Consider the following 11586-nt stretch of genomic DNA (forward strand, 5'->3'; position numbering starts at 1 on the left):
ATGGATATTCAGGTTCATTTTGATGATGCTTAGATTGTCTACCAAAGAGAAATACTGGCTGTTATCTATGTACTACTTGAAAGATTGCAAAATATTTTCATGTGTTTTTCTTATTTATCATTCTGTTCAACATTTATGCTTTTATGAAGATAATGAGCATGTTGGAGTGGAGTATAGGAAGGTCTAATGGGACAGAGTGAGGCACTTTAACTTGGAAGTAAGTATGTTTAAGAGTAGGTGCTAAGTAGCAAAGTGGTGGGAAAGATTGGAATTATGTTTCTGTGAAGGACAGGGAATGGTTGGAAAGAAATAGGAGTGGTAGGATTTATTTCCTTGGGAAATCCTTTGAAATGAAAGAGAAAATTATTTCCTGGTAGGGAAAAGTGGAGAAGACCTAATTATAATGTTCTCTTGTATCAAAATGGGATTCTGTTTAATAACTATATTAAAAGGAACACTTTGCCCAGCTGGTGTGGTTGAGTGGTTGAGCGTCGACCCTTGAACCAAGAGGTCACCAGATCAATTCCTGGTCAGGGCACATGCCTGGGTTGCGGGTGATCCCCAGTAGGGGGCATGCAGGAGGCATCCAGTCATTGTTTCTCTCATCGATGTTTCTATCTCTCTACCCCTCTCTCCTCTCTTTCTAAAATCAATAAAAACATAATTTCACATAGTGAATCTACTTTGATTAAATGATTTTCTATTGAAAATTTTTTAGATGTCATATGACTCATGTTTTTATTTCTAGGACTGTCACCAGACCTGCAGTCTATGGAGCAGATTAGGAGAATTATGAGACCCACTGATGTCCCTGATACAGGTTACGTATATAGAGAAGTTTGCTTGTTTTATGTAAAATATTGGCATATTTGAGCTTAATTATATTTAGTGGAAGCAGAATTGGTTTATGTAATAAATAATAGAGCTTTTTAATTAAATAGTAAGATAACTACACATTACTTGCAGTAATATAAAATATTTCACTTCTATTTCCCAAAGTGTGGAACTTTAATTTGCATATATAACCATAATGTGGTTCTGCAAAATAATTTATCACAAAAAATCTCCCCCCCCACCTTTCTAAATTTCCTCATTCATATCAACATTGGTTGTGTCCTTCAAAGACTTCTTAAAAATTTATCAAAAGTTTTTAAATTAAAATCTTCCTTTCTTACCTAAGGATACAGTTACCTTCTTTTAAGTTATCTAGTAGTTTTCTGGGATTTTTTTTCCTGCCTCATTTATATTTTAAATTTTTAGAGTTCTTAAGGCTCTTGAGGCAGAAGGTTCTAGTGATGTGTGGTGAATTTTATGAATATTACGAACATTTTATGTGAAACATTACAAACATTGACTCAGACATTTAGAATAGCTCTAGTTAAGTGAAGCTAGTTAAAACAGAAGAAGTACGTTTCAGTTGAGGGTAACTGCTGTCTTGATTAACAAGTGAACCAAATGTAATTTTATAAATAAATTCGTAGGCACAGTTGCCACATGCCTTAACTTTAATATTGGCTTTTAAATGATGATTATGTTTGAGTACCAGTGTATGTATTAAGGTGTTTGCTAATTATGACATCCATATCATAAAATGCCATGGAGACCTATGAATTGAATGCAGTTAAATTGTTTGGTTTCACAGTTCAACTTTTGCTTAATACATCAATACTTTCCTGTGTGGCATTTTTCTCACACTAAATTTGTGTGGTTTTTCCACAGCACAACCAATTCTCCAACACCAAGTGAATTTCGAACAATTCAATTCAGTTCTAACACTAACTCCTGGAATTAGCCAAGACCCCCACAGGTTTAAGGGCTCCATTACACAAGACTGCCCCCACTTCAGATGCCAGCTTCAAATGGGGTTCCTAGGAGACCCACAATTCTGCCTGGCTGACTACAAATTCAAGGGTTCCCACAACAACTTCCTCAGATAATTTACTTACATTTACCAGTTGTTTATACAGGATACAACTCAGGAACAGCCAAATGGAAGAGGAGATGCATAGAGCAAGATATGGGGTGGGAGTTGGTCGATGAACAGCTTTCACACTCTTTGGTATCCATGTGTTCATCAACCTGGAAGTTCCCCAAGTCTAGTTAGTCAAAAGTTTTTGTAGAACTTAGTTTCCAGCTACCCCTAGAGGTGATTGGGACAGGGTAGGTGGGCTGCAAGTTTCAACCTTCTGACCAGGTGTTTGGCCTTTCTGTTGACTGGTCCCCATCCTGAAGCTATCAAGGGGTCCCTGGGTCACTTCTTTCGTATAAACTCATGTGTAGTGGTAAGGGACTTCTTATTAATAACAAAGGACACTTCTATTACTTGAAGAAATTCCAAGTGTTTTAGGAGCTCTGTGCCAAGAATGGGAACAAAGACCAAATACAATTTTATTATATCACAATGTCATATAATTAAAAGCATTAACATTAACAAACAAAACTTTGTAATCTGCAGAAATCTAATTTATAAATTTTAAAAAACAATAGCCTAATACTATGATGCTTGTTCATTAAGAATTGAGTAATAAAACATTGAACCTTGACTTTAAGATTGTTATCTTGATTCCAGTAAGGTTGAAGAATGCCAGGTTGTTGCTACCATTATGTGATTTTTTTATGCATATAGACTGTCCTATTGCCCAAATAATTCCAAAAGCAACTACATTCTAGTTTTATTGTTATATTAAAATTATAGATTAATATTTTCACCTCCTCACTGCTTCACCTATGGAAACAGACCAGAAAATATGAGCAATTAGAGCACTGGGGCTGTGTGTGTTTTTCTTAAAGAATCAGCTTGTGGTTTTTTTAGAAATCAGAAAGAGCTTGTAAATTGAGACTATCCCCATGGATATCACCATGCTGGTGGATTTCTTAAAACAACATAGCAGTAGCAGGGTGCATTGCCACCAATTCTTCAAGATGTTTTAGGTAATTCTATCAAGATAAGCTATACTATGACTCAAAATGAAAATCTCCTTTCAGTTACATTATGAAGTTTATGCATTATCAAAAAAAAAAAATCTCCCCATAGCACTGATTTCTCCTTACATTAGCACCACAGTTCTTAGAAATGTACTTAATATCACCATCTCAACATCCATCCCATCTAACCTCATACAATTTGACTTACCCCCTCTCTTCCCTCCAAACATCAAGAAACTGCTTTGGCCCTTGCCAGTGTGGCTCAGTTGGGCGACATCCGGGGCACTGAGAGGTTGCCGGTCAGTTCCTGATCAGAGCACATCCCTGGGTTGTGGGCTTGATCCCTGTTGGGGGGCGTGCAGTGATACAATGTGTCACTCTTACATCAATGTTTCTCTCCCTCTCCCTTCCTCTTGTGCTAAAAATCAATTTAAAAAATCTTTTTTTAAAAAACACACACAAAACTGCTTCAATTGAGAACTGATGATCTAATTGTAAGTGGCACACTTTTGGGTTTTTTACCTATCCCACTTGTTCATTGTACTTGAAACTTAACCATTTCCTGCTTCTACATCATTCTTACCCCTTCCAGGAGATAGATCTCTGCTATTCTAATCTCTTCCTTTTGTTTTGACCATTTTTTTCTCATTCCCTCTCTTCTGCTTATTAAATGTTTGATTCCTCAGAATTCATTTATTAGTCTTCTTTTCATTCCCAAGGTGGTCTGAGGTCCTTCTAAGATTTACACTACTATGATAAAGATACCCAGATAAGCATTTTTAGCTTAGGCCTCTTTTTTTAAGCTTAAAATACTAATAATGCCAAGGATTGGATCTGATTTTGTTCCTTCGTACTTTATTTAAATCCTCCATGCCTTAGTAGAAAATGTTTTCTTCCCTTAATTTGATCTATAGATAAATGCAATTCCAGTAAAATCTCAATTGGGTTCATGGAATTAGACATACTGATCCAGAAGTTTATATGTGGAAGAGCAAAGGATTGAAAGTAACCAGTACAGTCCTGAAGAAAAAAGTATTAAGTGGGGATACTAGCCCTACCAAATACAGATTTATTTAAAAGCTCTAGTATGTTGTTCGCTCAGGGATAAATAAAGTAGATTAATGGAATAGACTATAGCACCCAGAAGTAGACAATGTAGGTAGCTCTGTAAGGAAAGGGTGAACTATTCAGGAAATGCTGTGTTACTTGGTCATCAGTATAGAGAGACTACATAAAAAATGAACAGCTCTTTTCATATATTGTGTGCATGCTTAGAGTGTGCCATACACATGTTTCCTATATGTGGGAAGGGTTGGGAAGGTACTACTTTAAGAAACCAGGAAGATTATATTTGTATGGGGCTTTAACAGAGAATGGCTAAGTTTGATAAACGGGGATACCAGGGCCAAGAGATTGTTACCGTTTACTAAAGGGTAAGAGGACAGGAGGAGAAATGTGATGGATGAAGGTGTACTTTATTTCATAAACTTGGTTTTGTTTTATTCATTGCTGTTTCTATTCTTTAAAGGTTTGCTCTGTGATTTGCTGTGGTCTGACCCAGATAAGGATGTGCAAGGCTGGGGAGAAAATGACCGTGGTGTTTCCTTTACTTTTGGAGCTGATGTAGTCAGTAAATTTCTAAATCGTCATGATTTAGACTTGATTTGTCGAGCTCATCAGGTATGAAATATAAAACCTTTGCATATTTTAATATTTATTAACTTCACACGAGTCCACTCCATTCATTCATTCATTCATTCATTCATTCATTCATTTAAAATATATCTTTATTGATTTCCGAGAGAGGAAAGGAGAGGGAGAGAGAGAGAGAAACATCAGTGATACAAGAGTCATTGATCGGCTGCCTCCTGCACGCCCCTGACTGGGGATCACGCCTGCAACCCGGGCATGTGCCCTGACCGGGAATCGAACCCCTATTGCCTGGATCCTAGGTTGACGCTCAACCACTGAGCCACGCTCGGCCGGGCACACTCCTTTTATTTTTGAGGAAACTGAGGGGTGAAGCCTATACCTTACACTCACAGTTAACAATCTAACGATTTGTTAACCCTTTCCCACCCTCTTAAGAGGAAATGTTTCAGAGGAATATATTTTTGCAATATACTTCAATTCTAATAAAATTTTCAGTGTTTGAAGCTTTCTAGAAATATTTGATCCCATTTTAATATGATGTTTACATGTTGTAGGTAATAATCAAATGGATTGTAAAAAAGGCATTTTTGAAAAAGTTGGGGAAATCTGATTATATGGGGTATTAGATATCCAGTAGTTGGTGTTGTTTTAGCTTAACAATTAGGTTAAAATAGTATGTCGTCATTGTTATGTAAGAAGGATGTCCATATCAGAAATGCATACTGAAGTATGTAAAGGTAGGATAACATATCTAGGGTTTGCTTTAAAATATATCAGCAGCGCCAGCCAGCGCCTCAGTGGTTGAGCATTGACCTGTGATCCAGAAGATCGTGGTTCGATTCCTGGTCAGGGCACATGCCCAGGTTGCGGCCTTGATCCCCAGTAGGGGCTTGTGCAGGAGGCAGCCAGTCTATGCTTTGCTTTCACGTCGATGTTCTCCCTCTCTCTCCCTTTCCCTCCCTCTCTCTCAAAATCATTTTTTAAATCTTAAAAAAGAAGGGAAAAAAAAGAAAGAACCAATTCCAAAGCAATAATGGATTACACACACTGTTGTACCAGGCAAGAGGGGGAAAAAGGAAATAAAGTCCTAATTGAATTGAAGTGTACCTTTATAGAAGTTGGTTGGTACTCAGGCTTAGGAGAGACGGTTTAGTCCTGGAGAGCTGACAAGTAAAAGTCCCTTGTTACTAAAGCGTGTTGCTAGGCAACAGTGGAGCCAGTGTTGACAGGTAAGATGATCTGCTTTGTGGGGCTGCTGCACAGTGTTCTCCCTGCTGGTAAGCTTTCAGCAGGGCAGAGCTAATGCCCTGAAGGTCTCCAGAGTCACTTAGGTCAGCGGAGTCTCCAGGAACTTCCACATGGTCTTCACAAACTCTGGGTGTTTATAGTTTCAGTGTCCCCTTGTCATAGTTGCTTCTCCACGTTTTTTGATAAGCCCCCAGCAGCTGAGCTACTGTGTGCGTATCAGTGACAACAGATAAGATCAAGACATCCTGACAACTTACAGGAATTGACAATCGATTCTAGAAATCATGTTAAATCACTAAAGAAAATTTATAAGCTATTTTTAGGAGCTTTCCGTGTGTAACTACATAATACTAACATAAAGTTTAAAAATGGATCAAGAAAAACCTCCTTGCCATAATCTGTTTTTCCTTGTCTGGTTATTGTTCATTGGATGAATGATTCCCTAGTTGAATTGTAGTGCCATCATCTGAGCAGTGCTTAGGGTTCCAGCTCCCTGTAGACACTATGCATATTAGCATATGGAGAGCCTTGGAAATGGTATGATTTCTAAACTTCTTAATAGTCATAAATGTATTGTGATTTCATGTAAGCTAAATCCTTACCATTATAGAAAAGGCACACATTTTAATATTCTAAGGCAGTTTTAGAATAAAAATCAAGCTTCCAAAACAAACAGGAATTTATTTTTAGGTCTTTGTTACATTAATCTCAGTGAATATGGGTGGTTGAGAATTACCTATAAATATGTTTTTTCTTCTGAAATTTCCTTTGACAGGTGGTGGAAGATGGATATGAATTTTTTGCTAAACGACAATTGGTAACCCTATTTTCAGCCCCAAATTACTGTGGTGAATTTGATAATGCTGGTGGAATGATGAGTGTGGATGAAACTTTGATGTGTTCATTTCAGGTATAATATAAATTTATAATAACTGGAAATCTAATTAAAACTATTGTCAGAAGAAATTTTGTTTTAGATTTGTGTTCTTTCCTTGAGCAAGTATAAAAAATTGGTTTTATTAAGTGAATCTCAGCATAGGCTCAATAGAGATTTCTATTTTTATTCACAAAGGTTTCAGCCTTTTTGGTTATATATCATGTATTAGAGTTTTAGGGAACTTAAGTTATGTTAGTCATTTTTCTTCCAAATTTTAAGAGAGAGTTTAATTAGAAAGTGACAGAGGTAGTAAAAGTGAGCCGGCTGGGTAGGCTCAGAAAACAAGTTACAGAAGCCAAAGAAGGGCCCTTGGAGCTTATGAGAGAGAAAGACAAAACATGCCTGGGGGGAAGCTGAGGGGAAGGGAAAGGCACAGGCAGGGTTCTTAGTGTTGAGGGTTTTAAAGACGGAGTATATGGGAGGTCTTGGGGAGAATCTCAGTAGAATAGTCATCAGTTTATATCACTCAAAGATGCAGATTTTAAAATTGTTACATCCCTGTATGACTCCTGGATAGTGGCTTGCCCCCTAAAAGAATGTGAATTCAATGAATAATTTAGATTTTGTGTTTTTTTACAAGATGAATAGGTGGGACAGACATTGAGGAGAAAGAATTATAAACTCAGATGAAAATAACTTAGAATATTTACTAAATATTTATATAGTTAATATTTATATTTATATAGTTAATATTTATATTAACTAAAATAAAACTTTCCACATAATCCAGATAATCTTAAAGTACTCATTTATGTATAGAAACGTTTACATTTTAAAAGGGAACTCTAGCTTTAATGTGCTACTTAAAATCATTCTTGTTCACAGACCAAAACAACTTTGATACTTGTTTTGTTTTTGCAAAGGTTATTTTATATCCCTAATATTCACTATTTCTTTTTAAATGTAGACCATCCCCCTTTTTGTATTATACTACTTGTAACTACTAGTATAATTGAGTGGTAAGTGTTTGACTTCTCACAATTTAAGGATAGTAAGCAGGCCTTATCCTTCAACTGTCACCATAGTGGAGTTGAATTAATATATTATTTTTCAGTGAGGCACTATGATGCTCTGAATAGTTCTAAGAAATACTTTATAAAAGCCTTTTGTACACATTTTTGTATAAATATTGAAAATTGCTATCTATAATTAGCTTAAAGCTCTGTTTACATCCACGAGAGTAAATGTAATTTTAAAAAGAGAGTAACAAGTATTGAGGATGTGGAGAAATTGGAACCTTCATACATACATAGGAAGGTACCTTGATGGCAAAAATGTAAAATGGGGCAGTAAACATGATGTTTCTATATGACACAGCAATTCCAATCCTAGGTATATACCCAAAGAATTAAAAATAGGTGTTCAGTTACATGTATATGCATATTCATAGGAACATTTTTTATAATAGCCAAAAGGTTGGAAACAACCCAAATGCCCATCAGCTAAAGAATGAATGAACAAAATCTGGAGTATCCATAAAATGGCATACCGTTAGGCAATTGAAAGTAATGGCATACTGTTAGGCAATTGAAAGTAATGAAGTACTGATACATGCTACAACATACATGAACCTCAGAAACAAGCCAGTCACAAAATGCCACATATCATCAGGTTCCATTTATATGTAAGAGCCAGAAAAGACAAACCAGTAGAGAAAGAAAGTAGATTAGTGGTTGCTTAGATTTGAAGGGGGGTTAGGGGAGTGGAAAGTGGAAATGAGGATGGGAACTATTTCTTTTGGGGGTGACAAATATGTTCTAAAATTAGATTGTAGCAGTGGTTGTACAACTCTGTAAATATATACTAACAATCATTGACTTGTACATTTTAAATGTGTGAGCTCTATGATATGTAATATATAAAAATAAAGCTGGTTTGTTTGGGGGGTGGGCTTTTTTTTAAAAATAATTTTATAAGTTTATTTGAGCCAAATTAATGGCATATGCTGGAGAGCAAGATTTCAGATGCTCCTCAAATAAAGCTGTTTTTTTAAATGAAAAGATCTGTTTACACATAAAAAGTTAAGATCTAAAGAGTTTGTGACTAGTTACCCTCTAAATTGGGGATGGGGAATGACTGGCCCAAGGGCTGGCCGTATATGGCCCTCCAGATAATTTGGTCTGGCCCTGCCAAGGCAACTGCGGGTGGGACTCGAAATTCAATAAATCTAGGTGCTTTTTTCATAGCTAATTTTTAAGTTGATAATTTTGTATGGCCCGCAGATGATGTTATAAATATCCAAATGGCCCTTGGCATAAAAAAGGTTCCCCACCCCTGCTCTAAATAGTGGCAGAATTGTGGTGAGAACCTAGGTCTTTTTGACTCTTAAAGCTAGAATTTTTTTCCTCACCACAGAGATAAACTAATTGGAAATTTTTTTTGCTTAAATCTAAGGATTGGGTAGTTGATAGGATTCGTATACTTGAACTTTAGTTACTAAATTATCAGTGGAGTGGCAAATGATAGCACTATTCGAATTTTTTTTGCACACATTAAAATATGAGAAATGTTTGTGGAACTTTGCTGTTTTTTTACATTTTTATTGCACTTTTATAATTTATGCCATTATTGGGGGAAAAAAGCACCACTGTTCTAACAGTAATTTTCTTAAACTTATTGCACTTGAAAGAATAACATTGTAAATAAATTGTTTACTTTAAGATATTGAAACCATCTGAAAAGAAAGCTAAGTACCAGTATGGTGGACTGAATTCAGGCCGTCCCGTCACTCCACCTCGAACAGCTAATCCACCGAAGAAAAGGTGAAGAAAGGAACTGTGTAAAGAAACCATCAGATTTGTTAAGGACATACTTCATAATATATAAGTGTGCACTGTAAAACCACCCAGCCATTTGACACCCTTTATGATGTCACACCTTTAACTTAAGGAGACGGGTAAAGGATCTTAAATTTTTTTCTAATAGAAAGATGTGCTACACTGTATTGTAATAAGTATACTCTGTTATAATATTCAACAAAGTTAAATCCAAATTCAAAATTACCCATTAAAGTTACATCTTCACTTATCACAGTTTTAAAGTTGAGAAGCATCCCAATTAAACTAGATGTGATTGTTAAACCAGATGAAAGCATGATGATCCATCTGTGTAATGTGGTTTTAGTGTTGCTTGGTTGTTTAATTATTTTGGGCTTGTTTTGTTTTGTTTTTGTTTTTGCTAGAGTAATGGCAAATGTTTTCAACTTTTCCCTAAACATTTTAAAAAGTGAAATGTGGAACGAGCTCTAAAGACATTCACCAACTATTATTTTCTCTTGCTTATTTACTTACGTACCTGTTTGATCTTACTAAGAAAACTTAGGCCTCATTACCGTTAAAAGGAATTTTAGAGGTTGATATTTTAAAAGTATGCAAACTGTCCAATCCATTGATTTAATCAGTTTGGGCAAACTTTATAGCTGATAGTGAATATTTTGCTTCATACAGAAATTGCCACAGATTTGAATTTGTGCACCTAATTTTTAACTGATCGATGCTCTATTGTGCAGTAGCATTTCATTTAACTTTAAGATAAGGTTCATATAGTATTACCCAACTAGTTGGTACTGTGATTATGTGGTACCTTTGTTTTAGGTTTTAATTTGCACGAAACACCTTTTGGCATGCTTAACTTTCTGGTAACACTCTCACCTGCATCAGTTTTGTTTTTTGGGCTTTTGTTGTAGTTTTTTGTTTTTAGATCCACAAAACATGAGAATCCTTTTTTGACAAGCCTTGGAAAGCTGACACTCTCTCTTTTTCCTCCCCTCTGTACGAAGGACATATTTAAATGAATGCTGGTCAGTGGGACATTCTATCAACTATGGGTACTGGGTGCTTAGCTGTCTAATGTTGCCATGTGAATGTTGTATACGATTGTAAGGCCTATGTCACTAAAGATTTTTATTCTGATTTTTCATGATCAAAGTTCATATGATGTTGTATAGACATGCTTTGTAGTGAACTATAGTAGCAATAATTTCTGTACATGATCAAGGGTTTTTTGCAGCATTTCTTTTCCTGTTCTCTCTTTTTTTTTAAGGGTTAGTATTAACAAATGGCAAGAGTAGAAAAGTGAACATAAAGATTTTATAAGAACGTAGAGGACACAGATTTGTGATTTTTGGATGAGATACTTTTGGATGTGATTCTAAAAGCTTTTAAAGCATTGTCAAATTTGTAAGCTTCACAGGGATGGACATCATATTTATAATGCCCTTTTATGTGTGCTACCATAGATGTGAAATTCTTGACCTTAATACTGTCTTTAAAAATGTTAAACTGAGAATTCTGTTAACTTACGTTTTATGAATTGGTGTATTGTATTACTGCAAGAGATTTGATTTTTAGCACAGTGCAACGTTCTTTCAAATGCCTATGTCTTTTTTTCTAATTCCATTTTGTTTTAAAGCACATTTTAAATGTAGTTTTCTCATTTAGTAAAAGTTGTCTAACTGATATGAAGCCTGACTGGTTATTTTATTCCCTCTTTTTCCCTTTACCATGAGACATTTAGACACATTTTATTCAAGTAAGATTTCAGTGTCTGACATATACTGAATCGATCCCTTTCTGCATATGATACATTAGGCTAGGTCACACAGGCTTTTATCTAATGTGATTTAAATATCTTCCTAACTGGAGTGTAAGTTGAGCAATTTCTAATAGAATTTTAGATGCACCCACTTAGTAGTCATAGTGAAGTGGGTCTAGAAAATAAGCCTTTGGCAGGAAACAGAGCAATCTTTTATTGAAGTATTATTCAAGCAGCCTTAAAACCACTTTAACAGCTTCTATTTGTATATTGTTTATTAAAAATACTTA

The 11586-nt window shown here is 35.6% G+C and overlaps 1 protein-coding gene across 1 annotated transcript in view; it reads left to right on the top strand.

Moving 5' to 3' along the window:
• PPP1CB (protein phosphatase 1 catalytic subunit beta) overlaps positions 1–11220 on the top strand; it is a 31959-nt gene extending 20739 nt beyond the window's left edge. The window contains exons 5-8 of the mRNA XM_087823437.1: positions 749–820; positions 4454–4605; positions 6602–6736; positions 9425–11220. Coding sequence (XP_087679563.1) covers positions 749–820; positions 4454–4605; positions 6602–6736; positions 9425–9529 — 464 coding nt within the window. The 3' untranslated portion in view covers positions 9530–11220. The remainder of the gene's footprint in view (positions 1–748; positions 821–4453; positions 4606–6601; positions 6737–9424) is intronic.
• The last annotated feature ends 366 nt before the right edge of the window (positions 11221–11586 follow it).

The sequence above is a fragment of the Miniopterus natalensis genome, chromosome 13 (assembly GCF_054644295.1).
Source record: "Miniopterus natalensis isolate mMinNat1 chromosome 13, mMinNat1.hap1, whole genome shotgun sequence".
NCBI classification, from domain to species: domain Eukaryota; kingdom Metazoa; phylum Chordata; class Mammalia; order Chiroptera; family Miniopteridae; genus Miniopterus; species Miniopterus natalensis.